Raw genomic sequence first — 19805 nt, 5'->3', positions numbered from 1 at the left:
TTAAACAATATCCTTAACTAGGAGCTATGCTGAATTTTTTGCATTATTTTAAATTTTGCCTTATATGGGATGTTTTTAACCATAAATGAGCACACTGGCTTCAAGTAGAGCTATGCTTCAACACAAAAAATCTTCATATGCAAAATAATTCAACTTGCAAGAGGTAAATTAGAAGCTAATTATTCTCCTCATAAAAGACTTTACCATGGAGTTCCTCTACATCAACAATTTCTTGTGCATTTAAAATACAATTCAGTGTGCAAAAGTTTGAATTACACATCACTTCTCAGAAAACTTTTATTATGTCTATTAAATGAGGTATCCCTGGTAAGCCGTTAGCAAATGCCCAGTTGATATGTGCTCAAAAATGTTGCCCAGATTCATTATTATGCTAAATGGTATCATGTGCATATTATATTTAGTAATTTTAAAACAGTCATTTCTGAACCTTTTAGAGCTAAGGATCACAAATATGCATGAGTGTAAGAGTCATCTGATACACATTAAAATGTGAAGCCTTGGACTCCACCCTCCAAAAAATCAGATTCTGTGGTTCTGCAGTACAGCTAGCAATCTACATTATTAATAAACCCTCTTGGTGATGATTATGAACAGCCAGAGTTGGGTATCAATACAGGGTCTGTAGCATTCAGATGACATCAAGTGCTATAACTGCTAAAAACCTCAATAACCTTTATGAGCTTTTGAGAGCTTAATGTGGCTTTTTAAGATAAATATCAAAAAGGGTTGTGTGCAGACTTGAATCAGCCGAATCACAACTGGCGATTTTGACTTTTGTTGAGAAAAGGGTAGCTGAGGTTTCCCCTGGCAATGAGAAGGAACCACCTGCAGAGAGGAAGCAGACACACTCTGGGATCCACAAAGGGGTGGGCTAATTTGGGGAAATGGCAGTTGGCTATTTTTCCACTGACATCTCACTGATCAAGGCCAGCAATACTGGAAGAAAACATATAGTTTTTATTTCTGTCCCTAAGATTTTGGCTGCCCTATTGAATTTCGGCCCTTTTGTAAACCTGCCTCCACAATCCTCAGCCTGAAATAGAGGGTATATCTCCATCCCTGACTGGGAAATGGCAGCAGGAAGGACAGAAAGGTCACCTTCCTATCTCCCACCCCTTGCTAATGAGACTCATCACAAAGTTTCATTTAAAAAGTTGGAGGACATTCCCTTCAGAAGAGGAAGGTTTATTTCTTCTTTCCTTAACCACCGTCTTCTTGTCCACTGGGCCACTAATCTTTTCCTGTGCTGTAAAGGGCTTAAGAGACAATGAACTCTGGGATTGTGCTGCTGCTGACTGTTATCCAGGGGATAACCCTCTTTCCTTATCACAAAAATCCTTAGGTCACCTAAGAACAGAACTGGCTCTGGTCGTTTTTTGTTTTTTTTTTTCCTAAAAAGTCCATTTATGGCTGTTGATAAAGGACAGATGACATTTTCATTTCAGCCTAGACACAGTCATGGAGCTATATAATTCCTTACCCTACCAAGCTATGCATTTGTAACTTGAAGATAAAAGTTAATGGAGATGGGGCGGTTGATTTTGTTTTCAAATTCAGTGCAGTTTAGAAATGTAAGTTAATCTCAAAGCACACTAAAGAATAAATCAGAGTAAATTCTGTTATTTGGCATCCCCTTTACCGAAAACTACCTTCAAATGGCATTTCCACATAACAAAGTGTGATGACAAATGAGGCTCATAAGGATGAGTGTGAAGGCACTAAAACATCCTGAAAAGCCTTGTAAATCTGTTTCCCAAAATTAAATTACGATCTAATTTCAAAGTTAAATGTTTTATTATAGTTCATTGGAATGCAACTAGCTGAGTATGGTAAATATAATAACCATAAAATGGCATGTTTAATCAAAACATCACATTCCCCAGATGACAGGTCATCATTTATGTGGATCCCTTACCAATATATGTCAATATATGTCTATGAGTGTGTGCGTGCACATACATATATTAGTTTTCAACTGAAGTAACATGAAAGTTTCCCCTGGCAACGGGGAAGTTTCTGGATGGTTCCTAGGGAAATAGTTTACTTCTATTTACTACAAATATATATCCACGTGTTAATATATAGGGTTTGAATAGGGTTTGAACCTATTTCCCACTTACAATTTCAAATTGAAGAAATTTCCCCTGGATTAGACTGTTTTACTTACCAATCCGTCTTTGTCATAGGGTGAATCAAAGTTATCCAGAAATTTCCTAAATACTTGTTCCTCACTCCATTCCCCATTCTGGTACTTTGGATGGTGTTTTGCATTATACACCTCACGAAGGTCTTCGATTGTTATAACGCCATCTCCAGTCTTGTCTAACTTTCTAAAAGCTTGCATGATTACCTCTTTTCTGGCTCTGGACATTGGAGGCTACAAAAATAGAAGAATACATGCAGAGACATACATAAGCAAATGAGATTTTTTGGTATCCTATGTGACAAAATATCTTATTCCCCTCAATGATGTGAAATAGTATTTGTGTGCTATTATATAATAAGCAGCACTACGATTGCTCCAAAAAGTTCTTAAGTCTGTTCACAGTCTTCTGCTCATCCCCCTCCCCACAGTGTACTAACAACTTGTGAAAACAAAACCTCAAGGTAGCCAACCCAAACCACGTGAAAGCCAAACTCACCAGATATACTGATTAATGGGGCCACTTACTCTTAATGTGAGAAGAAATTCATTGAAGTCTATTGTTCCATTTCCATCTTTATCAAACCTCCGGAAAAGCTCTTCCACCTCTTCCCTTTCCATTACCACAGCATAATCATTTAACCCTTTCATAAATTCTTTAAAATCAAGAGTTCGATTGTTATCGTCATCCATAATTCTAAACACTCTGAAGAAAATACACACAAAAATTAAGAAGAATTTTACAAAGAACAGGTGTAAGTGTAAAGATTTTTTTTAAAAAAAAAATCCATACTCAGGGTTTCGTCAAATAAAAATACAAAAGTCTTAAATTCTTCTCTGCACCCTCCCTTCCAAAACTAAAGAGCCTCTTCCCACCACACACACACACACACACACACGCACATACACAAAGTATAATTCTAATTACATGACATTCTGAAAAAGACAAAACTGTGGAGACAGTAAAAAGATGAAAGGGAGAGGAAATAATTGAATTGGTGAAACATGGGATTTTTAGGTCAATGAAACTATCCTTTATAATACTATGATGGTGGATACATGACATTATGCATTTGTTAAAACCCATAGAACTTTACAAAACAAGGCATAAACCTTAATGCATATGAATTTTTAAAAAAATGATTTAGGGAGTCAGAAAATCACAGGAAGGAATGCAAACTGTGACAAGAAAATCTCACTGTATTATGAAAGAACAAAACATCCCCAAAAGGGGTAAAGGGATAAGAGAGACAGGTGCTGCTTTAAGCATTTTGAAAATGAGTAGAGTCTATAAGGACACAGGAACTGCACACAATTTACTGTACTCTAGTTGATAAAGTTGTTTCCCACAGGGATACAGGTTAACAATTCTGACACTGATGTACATGTATACTGAAGTTGAACCATCAAGTAAATGGATAACAAAGATGGAAGCCAGGTTTCTCAAAGTGGAAGTGAGAATTTAGAGATAAGATAGGAAAAGAGGCATGGATTAGAGTTGGAGACATCAGTGTGAACTCATGTTTAGCTTAATATAGACATAAATCATTACATATGAAAATATTTAGGCCAAGCATGGTGGCTCTGGTGGCTCATGCCTGTAATCCTAGCACTTTGGGAGGCCAAGGCAGATAGAATGCCTGAGCTGAGGAGTTCGAGGCCAGCCTGGGCAACACAGTGAAACTCCATCTCTACTAAAATACAATAAATCAGCCAGGCATGGGCATGCTCCTATAATCCCAGATACTCAGGAGGCTGAGGCAGGAGAATCACTAGAACCTGGGAGGCAGAGGTTGCAGTGAGCCAAGATCGCACCACTGCACTCCAGCCTGGGTGACAGAGCAAGACTCTGTCTTTTAAAAATAAACAAATAAACAAAAAATGTTTATATGCAGATTACTATACACACACATATTTCTTTGTTTTGTCAGCCAAGAAGACCTAGAAATAATAATGTTCCAGTAACAATAAGCACATATAACTAATTAATGAACAGACAGAAGTGCTACAGAAAGTGAACTTATCAGTTTCTTTGTAAAACATAAATAAATCTGAAATTAATTATGTATTATTAAGCCACCATGTGTTATTCAATAAAATTCACTGCTTAGGAATTTATAATGCATGAAACTTTGCACTAAGCCCTGTAAAGAGGAATAAAAAGGTGAACGAGATGCAGTCTCTGGTCTTAAGAAGTTATTGAAAGAGAAACACTAAAAAGGATAATTAGTGGTTTTAAGTGAAAGGAGAAAGGATGCATTTCAGAGCAACGGCAATTTCTAGAGTATTCTTGGGGCATCTCAGAAAGCTAGAAGACAGTTCTGAAGGAAGAAATAACGAAATTAAGATAGAAAGTTGGGTGATCTGAGCAAGATGGCCAATAGGAACAGCTCCGGTCTGTGGCTCCCAGCAAGATCAATGCAGAAGGCGGGTGATTTCTTCATCTACAACTGAGGTACAAGGCTCATCTCACTGAAACTGGTTAGACAGTGGGTGCAGCCCATGGAGGGTGACCAGAAGCAGGGTGGGGCATCACCTCACCCGGGAAGCACAGAGGGTTGGGGAACTCCCTGCCCTAGCCAAGGGAAGCTGTGAGGGATTATGCCATAAGGAATGGTGCATTCTGGCCCAGATACTATGCTTTTCCCATGGTCTTTGCAACCCACAGACCAAGAGATTCCCTCAGGTGCCTACATGCCCAGAGACCTGGGTTTCAAGCACAAAACTGGGCGGCCACTTGGGGAGACACCAAAAAAAAGCTACAGAAGTTTTTTTTTTTCATACCCCAGTGGCCCCTGGAAGGCCAGCGAGACAGAACAATTCACTCCCCTGGAAAGGGTGCTAAAGCCACTGAGCCAAGTGGTCTAGCTCAGTGGATCCCACCCCCACAGAGCCCAGCAATCTAAGATCCGCTGGCTTGAAATTCTTGCTGCCAGCACAGCAGTCTGAAATTGATCTGGGATGCTCGAGCTTGGTGAAGGGAGGGGGGCCACCATTACTGAGGTTTGAGTAGACAGTTTTCCCCTCATAGGGTAAACAAAGCCACCAGGAAGTTTGAACTGTGTGGAGCCCAGTGCAGCTCAGCAAAGCCACTGTAGCCAGACTGCCCCTCTTGATTCCTCCTCTCTGGGCAGGACATCTCTGAAAGAAAGGCAGCAGCCCCAGTCAGGGACTTATAGATAAAACTCCCATCTCCCTGGGACAGGGCACCTGGGGAAGGGGTGGCTGTGGGCACAGCTTCAGTAGACTTAAATGTTCCTGCCTGCTGGCTCTGAAGAGAGCAGCAGATCTCCCAGCACAGTGCTCAAGCTCTGCTAAGGGAAAGACTGTCTCCTCAAATGGGTCCCTGACCCCTATGCATACTGACTGAGAGACACCTCCCAGCAGGGGTAAACAGACACCTCATACAGGAGAGCTCTAGCTGGCATCTGGTGAGTGCCCTTCTGGGATGAAGCTTCCAGAGGAAGGAACAGGGAGCAATATTTGCTGTTCTGCACCCTCCACTGGGGATACCCAGGCAAACAGGGTCTGGAGTGGACCTCCAGCAAACTCCAGCAGACCTGCAGCAGAGTTAGAAGGAAAACTAACAAACAGAAAGGAATAGCACCAACATCAACAAAAATGACGTCTACACAAAAACCCCATCCAAAGGTCACTAACATCAAAGACCAAAGGTAGATAAATCCACAAAGATGAGGAAAAATCAGCACAAAAAGGTTGAAAATTCCAAAAACCAGAATGTCTCTTCTCCTCCAAAGGATCACAAATCCTTGCCAGCAAGGGAACAAAACTGGATGGAGAATGAGTTTGACAAATTGACAGAAGTAGGCTTCAGAAGGTGGATAATAACAAACTCCTCTGAGCTAACCGAGTATGTACTAACCTAACGCAAGGAAGCTAAGAACCTTGAAAAAAGGTTAGAGGAATTACTAACTAGAATAACCAGTTTAGAGAAGAACATAAATGACCTGATGGAGCTGAGAAACACAGCATGAGAACTTCGTGAAGCATACACAACTATCAATAGCTGATTCGAACAAGTGGAAGAAAGGATATAAGAGATTGAAGATCAACTTAATGAAATAAAGCGTGAAGATAAGATTAGAGAAAAAAGAATAAAAAATCACGAACAAAACCTCCAAAAAAGATAGAACTATGTGAAAAGACCAAACCTACATTTGATGGGTGTACCTGAAAATGACAGGGAGAATGGAACCAAGCTGGAAAACACTCTTCAGGATATTATCCAGGAGAACTTCCCCAATGTAGCAAGACAGGCCAACATTCAAAATCAGGAAATACAGAGAACACCACAATGAAACTCCTCAAGAAAAGCAATCCCAAGACACATAATCATCAGATTCACCAAGGTTCAAATGAAGGAAAAAATGTTAAGGGCAGCCAGAGAGAAAGTTTGGGTTACCCACCATGGGAAGCCCATGAGACTAACAGTGGATCTTTCTGCAGAAACCCTACAAGCCAGAAGAGAATGAGGGCCAATATTCAATATTCTTAAATAAAAGAATTTTCAACCCAGAATTTCATATCCAGCCAAACTAAGCTTCATAAGCGAAGGAGAAATAAAATCCTTTACAGACAAGCAAACGCTGAGAGATTTTGTCACCACTAGGCCTGCCTTACAAGAACTTCTGAAGAAGCACTAAACATGGATAGGAAAAACTGGTACCAGCCACTGCAAAAACATACCAAATTGTAAAGACCATCGACACTATGAAGAAACTGCATCAACTAATGGCCAAAATAACCAGCTAGCAACATAATGACAGGATCAAATTCACACATAATCATATTAACCTTAAATGTAAATGGGCTAAATGCCCCAATTAAAAGACCATCATTCTCAGCAAAGTAATACAGGAACAGAAAACCAAACATCACATGATCTCACTTGTAAGTAGGAGTTGAACAATGAGATCACATGGACACAGGGAGGGGAACATCACACATGGGAACACGAACATCAGGGGTGGGGGACTAGGGGAGGGATAGCATTAGGAGAAATACCTAATGTAGATGACAGGTTGATGGGTGTGGCAAACCACCATGGCATGTGTATACCTATGTAACAAACCTGCACATTCTGCCCATGTATCCCAGCAATTAAAGAATAATCTTTATAAAAGATGGAAAGTTGAAGTAATCAGAATCTAAAGACTTTTAAATGTCCTTACATGCTAAAAAGTTTGAACTTTACTAGCAAGTCATTTTTAAAGTCATTAAATGGTTGACTTGAAGTGACATTATCAAAATAATGAGAACTTTATCAATAGGAGAACTAAGAGAACTCTAGCAACAGTGGGTTGAATGAATTGGAGGACTGAAAACTTAGAAGCAAAGGAACCAGTAAGAATACTATCGTAAGAGTCCAGTGAAAACATGTTGAGTGTCTATACTTGAGCAATTGGAATGAAAATTAAAAAAGAAAGATTTCAAGATATTATAAAAATAAAGGAGTCAATATGGTGGGATAATGAAGGTAATTCTAAAGTTTTCAACCCAAGGACCTGGAAGAGTAGTAATACCACGAAGACAGCAGGGGCTGCAGAAGAAGCTGTATTTGCAAAAAAAAAAAAAAAAAAAGACTCCTGTTTTGTTTGGATTAGATACTCTGTAAGGCAACCACACAGAGATATTCACTAGTTAGTTGGCTAATTAGCTATATCTTTCCTGATTTTATATATATACACACATACATACACACGTATATGTGTGTGTGTATATATATATATGGTGAAATTAGTTTGTATCTCAAGAACGGATATCATTCCAAGAATGTGGCAAGGGGCCAGAGTAGAGATGTGCTAACTCAGGAGTAGCCAAAGTGTCTGATAAATTAAGGATACTGGCAAAAGAATCTTGAAAATTTAGATACTAGAGAAGTATCTACATTTACAAGGCAATTGGAAATTACTAAGAAAGAACATACACTGTTGAAAACCATAAGAATTTCATGTCAAAAAATGAAGGTGTCAAGGTTATAAATGATAAAGTCATCTTGATCTTGGTCAGGGTAAAGACTCAGACAGGGTGGAAAGATGGTGCCAGGAGCCATTAGAATGCTAAATGTTGTGCAGGTGGGAAGATGGCAGAGTCTAACCTGAAGAGATGCCCTTCTAAGACAGGATTTATGGGAAAGAAATAAATGAACAAAGGGGTGAATATGACCTGGGATTTGCAGTTAGACTGAAGGAGAGTATTTAGTCTTCAACTGATCCTAAGGTAGGAGTGGAGGAGAAGGGGCAGCTTCCACTTGAGTTAGGAGGTACTTAGAGAAGGCCAAAGTCAGTAAGGCAGGCAGATGGCACATTCTGCAAAAGGTCTAGGATGGAATGGTGTCTGTTCACCGTAGACTGGTTCCCAGTAGAAAGGCTGGTAGAGACACAGTGTGCAGTGTGGGTATGGGATGAAGACAGCACAGGCAGCAGGAGGGATTCCACTGAGTGAACCAGAGAGTGGAAGAGAGGATTCTTCAAGGGTTTGCACTAAGGACAATGATGTGGACCCATGATGAACAGAGTAGAGGTTGAAGTGACACAATATTGAGGGCATGGGGACTGGTCTTCCCATTGGACTGGGGCAGCCTGGCCACCAGGGTCCATATCCCCACTGCCTGGCCTTCTGACAGATCTGGGCTTAGTCTGAGACTTGGGACTGTTCAGAGTTGTCTCCCAGGCACTCAGTACCTTGCTGGAAGTGAAGCCTTTCACATCAGCTGGGTGCAAGGCTGGATTTCCCTCCCATTGGCATCCTATACTCTCTAATATACAACTTCTCACACCACTGAGATACATTTAGATCACTCATGTACTCCATAGTCTTAGTCCTCCATGGGGGCTTAAGAAGCCTTGTTCACCCAAGGGTCCCTGAGATGTGTCCAATGCCTGGCCCATGGCAGGCTCTTGATGGAGTTTGTTATGATGCACAGGACCTGCCCTCAGGAGGCTCACAATCTTCTTTCCCCTTGGGTTTCTCAATCCTTAAAACTATTCACACTCAGAGGACAGAGGGTGGGAGAACAGGAGCTACCCAGCTGATAGAACCTCATTGGCAGTGAGCTGTCAGTTATCTGACAAGCAATACCAGTGTCCCTCGAAGTGACGGAGAAATGACTGCCTGAGAGCAAAACTCCAAATTCTGCAATTAGGGCTAAATGGCTGTTCCTTCCTCCCTCTTCCACCCTGGACTTTATTATCACAGCTGCAGAGAGAGTTCCTTTCATTGTCCTGGTAGGCATCTCCATGCCAGGGCACATGCTGCTTCTCCCTTTACCTCATATTTTCCCAGAGCTGCACTGTCTTGTAGCAGATATGAGTCTTGCTGAATCTGGGACTAAGATCCAAAAACTATGAGGAGATCAACTCTTCTACACTCCAAAGTTTACAAATAAGGAACTGAGCCCTAGGAGGAAATGACTTGCCCAAGACCACGTGGCCAACATTAGCCTCACCTCGCCGAGTCGTTCCTTCCCATTCCATTCCCTGCTACCCGTAGCTGAGTCCTACCTGCCAAGTCCTTTGATCCCAGCAGAGCCCCTGGCCAGGCACTGCAGTCGGAGTCTTTCAATGGGGTCGGTGGCCGTGGTGAGCTTTTTCTTGGCCTGGGTTGCCATCTCTCGGTCATGGCGCGCTGTCCCTGCCATCTGAGGGGAAGCCATAGCATGTTAGCAGAGTCCAGGCCTTGCCACTGCCTCTGGCTGGGCAGGGTGACAGCAGCCTCACTGAGAAGGAAATCTACAGCCTTCTCTGTCAGGAAACCTCCCAAAATTTCCCATTTTTCTCTATGCCAACTGTGTGCCTGGCATATTTATAACTTACTTATCTAGTCCTGAGGACATCTGGTTTCTCCAGCCCAGACAATAATCTTAAATATATCACCATTTCCCAAGATGCTGTGGTCTTTCTGAGGCCCTCCTCCATCCATAAAAGAAGTCCAGTTTCTCTATACTCTCTTTTTTGAACCAACCTTATATGCCACATTATTTTATGTAGAATTTTCCATATTCCCTTGACCCTGACATTTAATGTTCTCCTCTGATTTTGTTACTTCTGTCTTGAATGAGATTTTCAGCACTTGATCCTTAATGATTCTTACTAGTAATAGGCGTGGTCTCCTTGATTCACAAGTTAGTGTCCACTAACACCTAACAAGGTTCTTAGGATGGGTGCAGTGAAGTGCTGTCTCCTGAGTGGTCCCCGAGGGACGTACAAACTCCTGTAACCACACATGAGCTCTCAAAGCTTGCACAACAGTGGGAAGAGCACTGGGCTGGGAGCCTGGAGACCTGGGTTATAGTCCTGACTCTTCAATCCCCACCCCACAACTCCCCCTACTCCTCACCCCCATCTGCCTGGTAACCTCCCTGTGAGTGAATCTCACAGCCTGTGTTTCCTCCTCTGTTAAATGGGAGGATTGGGTAAGATGATCTTTAAATTTCATTCCAGCTTCAAAAAACACTAATTCTCATGGGTGCTCTCAGGAGGCTCTAGAAGTTACTTGTGAGTTGTGAAATAAAAAGAATGAGAGGCAAGAGGCTTGAAGGATGTGCAAAGGACAGCATGCAATGTGCAGAAAAAAAAATAGTATTAGAATGTGGTTCCGCCCTGGCTTCAAGGCTCCCTCCCTCGTCAAATTCTGGCACTTCCCCTAAGTGCTACGTTAGGACGGAGTTATTTTCATCAAAGAGAGCAACCTGCAGATTCACAACCTCGTCTATGCCAAGACTGTTGTTCTCCTATACACCCTGAAAGGTCTCCCACACAGGGTACTCCTTATTTGACTTTTGGGAAAGGGAATCTCATCAAGCCAATAACTGAGGCCAGAATAGACAATTCAGGGATGCACACACTTGACATGGCCACTTTCTTGCAGCCTCAACTGAACCAACGTACAGGATCCCACCTTCTTGCCCTGTATCCAGATTCCCAGTATGTGGGTGAAGATGGGAGCAATTCCTTTCAGTTCTCTTGAACCTCGGGTCAAGAAGGAAACCTATCTAGGTCTCAGCTGCTTTACTCCACGTTAGGAAAAACTTGCTTTGTCTAAAGCTACACAGTCTTCCTCTGCTTCCTCTGGCACCTAAGCAGAGTTTCCCTGGAACTCAAGACGGTGGCACACCCTGCGCTTAGAGGCTTCCGTTCTTGCCAGGCACACACAAGGAGCATGTTCCAATTCTCATCCAACAGGGACACCTGCAGCCAAGACCATGCCCTTCCTGGCAGCTTTAGCTTTCTAATAACTGGTGTTTGCTTATTACTATTTTGTCACCCGACCTCACGCTGACAATTCCCAGAGCTCATTCCCAGCTTCAGCACTAACTCTCCCCTCATTAACAGCCAGAATCCTGAGTCACGGACAAAACCACCAGTTCACTCATCTAGCCATCTCCTGCTGCCTTACTCATCCTTGCCTGAGCCATTCCCTTGCCCTGACCATATTCTGCCAGTGGCATGTGCCCCATCCCCACCCCAACCCCTATGGAAGCAGGAACAGGTGTCGACAACATGCACTTCTCATTCTCCAAACCCACCTCAGAGTCTTGATCCTTCCCAGGACCACCACCATCTTTCCTGACCCTCGACCTTGCTTCATGATACTTTCCCAATGGCTGTCCCCAGCCATACACCTCCCATTCTCATTTCCCATGACATCTCCCCTACCTTGTCCACTTTATTCATTTTGCTCTGGTTTTTCTCTGCCATCCATGACAGTAAGTGAGAATGAAGAGAAACAGAGACTAAAAACCAGTCATGGAGAGAAAGTGTGATCTGGCTTCTGGATCTGGGACAGATCCCCAGTAGGACCCTCTTTGCACACCTTCAGAATAATATTAAAGGCATCAGTGGTGCCCCCATGCCCCGACTAGGTAGTAACCATGTGTCCAGTTCTCACAACAACCCCGTGAGCTGAACTGAAAACAGGAACTCAAACCAGTGCACATATACCCATATTTATAGCAGCATTATTCACAACAGCCAAAAGGTAGAAACAAACCAAATGTCCATCCATGGATAAGTGGATAAACAAATTGTGGTGTAGCCATACAATGAAACACTCTTCAGCCATAAAAAGGAACACAGTACCGACAGATGCCACAATGTGGATAAACCTTGGCCACATTATGCTAAGTATAAGAAGCCAGACCCAAAATGTCACACATTGTACGATTTAATTTATGTGAAATATTCAGAATAGGCAAATTCATAGAGACAGAAAGCAAATTAGTGGTTGCAAGGGGCTGGGGTGAGAAGGCCAGTGGGGAGTGACTGCTTAATGAGTGTAAAGTTTCCTTCAGGGGTAATAAAAATGTTTTGGAACTTGATATAGACGGTGGTTTGTCAACATTGTGAATGTAATATACACTTTAAAATTGCTAATTTATGTTATGTGTATTCATCTCAATAAAATAAAACCCATGCACAGATGTTACTAGTTTGATTTAGTCATTTCACAATTATACATACTTCAAAACATCATGTTATACAAGGTAAATACAACTCTGTCAATTTAAAAAATAAATTTTAAAGTGTGCTGGGCATGTAGTCATCTTGGTAAATTAGCGAAAGTTAAAAAAGTAAAACAAGCCCATGAGCTAGTTACTACTATTATTGGTATTTCACAGATGAAGAAATTAGGATGTAGAGAAATCAGGTAACTTGCCCAAGTCACACGGAAACGTGGCTCACAGTAATCCACACGCTGTTAGAATTGTATGATCCTTGAAGATCCTCTGGTGCAATCTCATTTTGCAAACTTGGAAACGAAGGCTTGGGTTGGCAAAGTGACTTGCTCAAAAGTCCTGGCCAAGACCAAAACAGAGGGCTTCTGATTCCCAAGCAGGGCTCTTTCTGCTTCATCATGTTTGTGGTTTATGAAATAAAATATAAGAATCTCAAAGCACAGTTTGATGGTGCTTTCTCATAGGAAAGTAGGATCAAGTCCAGCAAGGCAAGAAACAGCCAGCCCAGTACTCCAGGCTGTCCCACCTCTTGTGGCTGACCCTACCCAGCGATGATGTGGGCAGTTTTTATCTGGAGTCTTTAATAAATTCAAGGGGAAAAAAAGTCCATTCTCTCCTGCTACCCTACCATGAAGCTTGAAATGTCCCTAGTAACCATCCTTTTGAATCATTGAATCACCCAGTTCACCAACCACTAGCTAATTGTATTGTGTACTTTTTCAAGGCACTATGCAGGAACAGAGTGCGGAAATGTGAGGAATTATTCAGAGAACCAAGCCCTTGAATAGCCTAGAGTCTTCATTAGTTTGAATCCTGATCTCCTATATTTAAGCAGAACGGAAAACATAAAGTTTATTAAGCACCGGGGCTTTTAAGGAAGGCAGGATTGCACAGGATCTCAAGTGAAGAAAGGAGCTCCTCAGCGTTGAAGTTTCAAGAAAGGCGCCAGGCACCAGGCCAAGAGTCAGTACCCAAACATATGTCACCGACTTCACAGCAGTACACAAAGTGTCCCTGCCTGCAGAAGACTGTCTGAACCTTAAAGATCCGGCGTGGTGACAACGGAGCGCATCCCTGTGCAAGGTGGAGAAGAGGTTGCACTCCCGACCCACTTGGCCGCAGCGCCACCACGTGTTCTCAGGCGTCTGCGCAGTCCCCCGGCCAGGCGTGCGGTTCAGTCTGCCTTCCACGCAGGTCTACTAAGAGCTCAGGAAGCGCCACGCAATGTGCCAGGGGTAGTATGAAAGCGGGACCAACACAACGCTTACAGCCTGGGGGTTGAGTGGAGAATGCAATCACAAGAGGGAGGGCTGCTTACCTGGCCTGGGAGTGGGGCTTTTTGAGGACCTCTCAGAGGAGGTGATGTCTGAGCTTTCATCCTAATGGAAGGTGGTAGTTATCGAGGCTGGGGACGTGGGGATAGGAGGATATTTTAGATAGCAGGTGTACCAACTGTTAGACCAAAGTAAGAGAGAAACCAATATAATTAGGAAAGTACAAGTATTTCAGTATGGTTGGAGAATAGATGTATGGGTGGCAGGGGGAGATGAACAGTCGTGGAGATTCGGAGGAATTTGGGGTAAAGATGACACTGAGCAGGCGGGCAGCCATCAGATCCCAAAGAGCCTGGGGTGCCAGGGTGAGGTTTGGATTTTGTCCTGAGAGCAACAGGAGACCACAAAGTCTTCTTAAAAAGGGAAAGGCCGTTTGCATTGTACAGTGAAAAGAATGGATAGGAAGGTGGGACATAAGGCTAGCCAGTGGGAGACTGTTGTTTCCAGCTATGCTGCCTGGACGGTGTGGACGGAGAGAGAGGAAGAGATACAAGATGATCAGTGGCAGAACGTGCAGTTTGAGGGAGAGGGCGGACTCGGGGCTGGCATCCAGAGCTGTTGCTTGCACTCTCCACCCCCACCCTCCAGTGGCTGGTGGCAAGGGAGGATATTCACAGAAGCCTGGAGATTTGGGGCAGAGGCAGAGTGGAGCCACAGTAGCAGTGGTCCCATTTAGGCTGTCTCATTCCACTGTCCCGGTGCACAACCGACTGCCACGCCAAACTCTATGTCGGCCTGGATTTTGCGAATTATTGTAGGAAGGATGTGGAAAGCGGAAAATGCGTGGGGTCTATATCTTCACGATTCCTTCTATAAGGTTCGGAGACAGATTTAAGTGGACCCTTAGAAGAGGGAACCGCTCTAGCCCTAGCCCGCATCTATTGACTTGTCTTTGGTGCTCCCTGGTGGCAGTAAGCTGAATTACATCTCTCTCTCTCTTCCTCTTTCTCCGTTCCTCTCCATCTGCAAACACAGAAGGGGATCTTACTGCTAAAGAGGCAACCCTAGAGATCATTGATCCAGACACCATAAGGCACCAAGGCTTTTACATCCTCTTTGTTGCAAAATCCAATGGAAAATTCTCACCTCACCCTCAAGAAACCCTCCCTCCTTTGACTTCTCTGACAGTACATTCCTGGTTTTCCTTTTTCAGGGAAATATAGTTCCTTGAAAGGGAACTGAAGCAGGTTTAGTCAGCTTGGATGAACTTTAGAGAAGAGCAGGGTTAACCTGTGTTAAAGTGGAGATGAAGGGACAGAATTAGATAAATAGAAAGGGACAGTAAATGTGGTGTAGGGGACAGAGGCGAGATGTGTTTGAGGAGGAAAAGGAGCCTTCCCCGCTGACAGGGACGTGCAGTTGTGATGGCTGGACCATATGTTTCTTGGACAGTTTTCTTCTGCACCCCACTGCTTGGAACAGCAGGTACTGCGAGGAAGCTGTCCTGTTGAGGAAGTCCTGCAGGTCCAACCCTGTGACAACAGCAGCCATCTGCAGTCCAATTGTTCCGAGCACCTGTCCCACCTCTTGATGCTGTTGAGTCCGTTTTCCCCACAGCCAGGCCATGTCATTATTTTTGCCTTACGAACATTTGTAGGCATTTCTGTAATGGTTAGATACCTGTGCAAGTACATTAGCTATTTTCAATAGCAAGGAACCTGGGGTTGCTACAATGGTTCCATGTGCTTTTAAAACATTCTACGATGAGAAGAGAAGAAAGGAGAAATGTATACAGTAAGCAGCTACTGATGAGGCTTGTAGGGCATCAAGCTAGTTCCGAGAAGGTGGAAAACATTTGCCTTCTTTTAAATTCTCATCCAAGACAAAACATTTCCTATTTCTGCTAGCTCAGGCTTGATCCTGAGCACTGAGACTAGTCCCCACAGAGATGGGGAACTTGATATGGTTTTTGCTCTTTCTCTCTGTAGTTGGAAACTGAGTATAAGGGTGAAATTTTGATTAAGACTCAGTGGACCTTTCAATACTTGAAACGTCATCTCAGTATGAGAAGAGAGATACAACAGACCATGTCTGAAGGCAATTAACGGAAAAAAATTAAACCATCTGCACTGACTTTAGTCCATTCAATAAACTAGATATTACTACGTGGTAGATGGCAAAAACCCATAGTTCCTCAATAAGTTTCCCCTTAGCAAATGCCCTTCTGAAATACATATTGCATTTCAGATGTCTTAGTACAGTTGTGCTGCTAGAACAAAATACCATAGACTGGGTAATTTATAAACAAGAGAAATTTCTTTCTATAGTTTTGGAGGCTGGAAAGTTCAAGATCAAGGTATCAGCAGATTTGGTGCCTGGCAAGGACTATTCTCTCTGCCTTTAAGATGGTGCCTTGAACTCAGGGTCCTCCAGAGGGGACAAATGCTGTGTCTTCACATGGCAGAAAAGACGGAAGGGCAAAAAAGGGCTGAACAATTTGCAAAGTCACTTTTATAAACACCTTAATCTCATTCATGGGGGAGGGGTCCTTGTGACCTAACCAACTCCTAAAGACCACACCACTTAATACTATTGTATTGGGGATTCAGTTTCAACATGAATTTCAAACATTCAAATCATAGCACTAGGTGTTGAGTATAGCCTAGTAGGTGGCTAGGAAATGAATAAATAGTGATGTCCTCCCAAAGAGACTGAAATTGAAGACTCTGACAGTTTGAATACGTGGCTTTTGCAGTACACAGAAGCCTCAGACAAGAATGTTTGTCAGTGTTGTTGACATCGTGAGAGTTACTTCACGGAGCCCATTTGAGTTTGAATCAACTGAACATACCCTTAGCACCACTAGCTATGCAAGACACTGTGCTAACTCTTCAGGCGATAATTATAGAGAAGTGCTTCTCAACTGGGTACGATCCCTCCCCAACCCCAGGAGACATTTGATAATGCCTCCTGCAAGACATTTTTGGTTGTTGCAATGGAAGTAGGGTAGAGTGTATTGGCATCTAATGGGTGGAGGCCAGGGATGCTGCTACACATCCTACACAAGATACACAAGACGGCCCCTGGCAACAAAGAATTACCAGTCAGAGATGTCCGCAGTACTGATGTTGAGAAGTCCTGCAATAAGGAAAGACCTGGGACCACTGTGGGTGCTGTTGAAAAACAAAAATGCCCACAGCACTCACCAAGTGCAGTAAATTAGACTCTCTTGGTGTAGATGCTGTGGCTGGGCATTTTATTGTTTTTAGTTGGTTTTTATGTATCCCTAAATTTGAGAACATAAGCTATAGGAATTACAACGTCACCCTCTAGTAAGAGGAGTAAGGCCTTATTATAACACAACACAGGGCAAGATAAAGGCATGAAGAGAACATGTAGTAACACAGTTGTAACTATGCTGGGGGCCAAGCCCTTGGCTAAGGACTTTACATACATTCACATATTGCCTCATGTGGTGGATTCTATCAAATACTGCTGCCCTATTACAGGAAGTCAGCAGAGACCTGAAGAACCCAGGTCACTTGTCTGAGAATGTGTCACTAGGGAGTAGCAGAGCCAGGGCTGAAAACAGTTGTTTTGGTTTTTTTTTTTTTCCTGAGACGGAGTCTTGCTCTGTCCCCCAGGCTGGAGTACAGTGGTGTGTTCTCAGCTCACTGCAACCTCCACCTCCTGGGTTCAAGTGATTCTCTTGCCTCAGCCCCCCGAGTAGCTGGGATTACAGGCGCCTGCCACCACGCCCAGCTAATTTTTGTATTTTTAGAAGAGACAGGGTTTCACCATGTTGGCCAGGCTGGTCTCGAACTCCTGACCTTGTGATCCACCCACCTTGGCCCCCCAGTGCTGGGATTATGGGCATGAGCCACCATGTCCGGCCTTGAAAACAGTTCTAAGTCACTTCATGCAACAGCTACACCATAATGTTGCTTAAAACTGGTTAATTGCTTTGGGGACTCAGAGAAGGTCCCTGAAATAAGAGATGCAGGAAAAGAAAAACTTCAGGGAAAAGAATGCTTTGGAGTGCTGCTGGATTTCATACCAGCAGAGAGTGAGGATGGCAGTGCAGAGCAAAGCTGGGCCACTCACAGTCCCTAAACATGACCCCTTCTCCCATCTCAAGTCCTTGCTTGGGTTTTCAAGTCCTTAAGGCTCAGTGTAAATCCCTTCTGGTTAAGATGAAAAGTTTTACTTAGCCTCTTCCTGTTGCAGCAGCTATTTTTTTCTCTGTTTGTTTTAATTAAAATGATGTATGGGATTAGGCTCCAACATAGACGAATAGGAACAGCTCTAGCCTCCAGCTACCAGCATGAGCGACACAGAAGACAGGTGATTTCTGCGTTTCCAACTGAGGTACCAGGTTCATCTCACTGGGGCATGTCGGACAGTGGGTGCAGGACAGTGGGTGCAGCCCAACAAGCAAGAGCCGAAGCATGGCGAAGCATCACCTCACCCAGGAAGCGCAAGGGGGAAAGGAATTCCCTTTCCTAGCCAACGGAAACCATGACACACAACTCCTGGAAAATTGGGTCACTCCCACCCTAATACTGTGCTTTACCAAGGGTCTTAGCAAATGGAACACCAGGAGATTATATCCCGTGCCTGGCTCGGAGGGTCCCACACCCATGGAGCCTCCCTCATTGCTAGCACAGCAGTCTGAGATCTAACTGCAAGGCGGCAGCGAGGCTCGGGGAGGGGCGCCCGCCATTGCTGAGGTTTAAATAGGTAAACAAAGTAGCCGAACTGGATGGAGCTCAAACTGGATGGAACCCACCACAACTCAAGGAGACCTGCCTGCCTCTGTAGACTCGACCTCTGGGGACAGGGCATAGCCAAACAAAAGACAGCAGAAACCTCTGCAGATGTAGCTTTGAAAAGAGTAATGGTTTTCCCAGCATGCAGTTGGAGATCTGAGAATGGACAGACTGTCTGCTCAAGTGGGTCCCTGACCCCCGAGTAGCCTAACTGGGAGACATCCCCCACTAGGGGCAGACTGACACCTCACACCTCACACGGCCGGGTACACCTCTGAGACAAAGCTTCCAGAGGAACGATCAGACAGCAACATTTTCTGTTCAGCAATATTCACTCTTCTGCAGCCTCCGCTGCGAATACCCAGGCAAACAGGGTCTAGAGTGGACCTCGAGCAAACTCCAACAGACCTGCAGCTGAAGGTCCTGACTGTTAAAAGGAAAAATAACAAAGAGAAAGGACATCCACATCAAAACCCCATCTGTACGTCAGCATCATCAAAGACCAAAGGTAGATAAAACCACAAAGATGGGGAAAAAACAGTATGGAAAAGCCGGAAATTCTAAAAATCAGAGAGCCTCTCACCCTCCAAAGGAATGCAGGTCCTTGCCAGCAACAGAACAAAACTGGATGGAGAATGACTTTGACGAGTTGAGAGGAGACTTCAGACAATCAAACTTCTCCAAGCTAAAGGAGGAATTACGAACCCAGTGCAAAGAAACTAAAAACCTTGGAAAAAAATTTGATGAATGGCTAACTAGAAAAACCAATGTAGAGAAGTCCTTAAACAAACTGATAGAGATGAAAATCATGACACAAGAACTCCATGACAAACGCACAAGATTCAGTAACTGACTCGATCAACTGGAAGAAAGGGTATCAGTGATTGAAGATCAAATGAATGAAATGAAATGAGAAGGGAAGTTTAGAGAAAAAAGAGTAAAATGAGATGAACAAAGCCCCCAAGAAATATGGGACTATGTGAAAAGAACAAATCTACATCTGATTGGTGTACCTGAAAGTGATGGGGAGAATGGAACCAAGTTGGAAAACACTCTGCAGGATATTATCCAGGAGAACTTCCCCAATCTAGCAAGGCAGGCCAACATTCAAATTCAGGAAA

The 19805-nt window shown here is 43.5% G+C and overlaps 1 protein-coding gene across 2 annotated transcripts in view; it reads right to left on the bottom strand.

The window, feature by feature from the left end:
• Nucleotides 1–19805, bottom strand: part of CAPSL (calcyphosine-like) — a 36528-nt gene that overhangs the window by 3386 nt on the left and 13337 nt on the right. For both annotated transcript variants that reach the window (XM_012002379.1, XM_012002378.1), the window contains exons 2-4: nt 9688–9824; nt 2693–2870; nt 2189–2398 (exon numbers count right to left, since the gene is read on the bottom strand). In XM_012002379.1, coding sequence (XP_011857769.1) covers nt 2189–2398; nt 2693–2870; nt 9688–9824 — 525 coding nt within the window. The remainder of the gene's footprint in view (nt 1–2188; nt 2399–2692; nt 2871–9687; nt 9825–19805) is intronic.

The sequence above is a fragment of the Mandrillus leucophaeus genome, unplaced genomic scaffold, assembly GCF_000951045.1.
Source record: "Mandrillus leucophaeus isolate KB7577 unplaced genomic scaffold, Mleu.le_1.0 Scaffold684, whole genome shotgun sequence".
NCBI lineage: Eukaryota > Metazoa > Chordata > Mammalia > Primates > Cercopithecidae > Mandrillus > Mandrillus leucophaeus.
The sequence above is the reverse complement of the archived record's forward strand: the minus strand, read 5'-3'. Positions and strand labels throughout refer to the sequence as shown.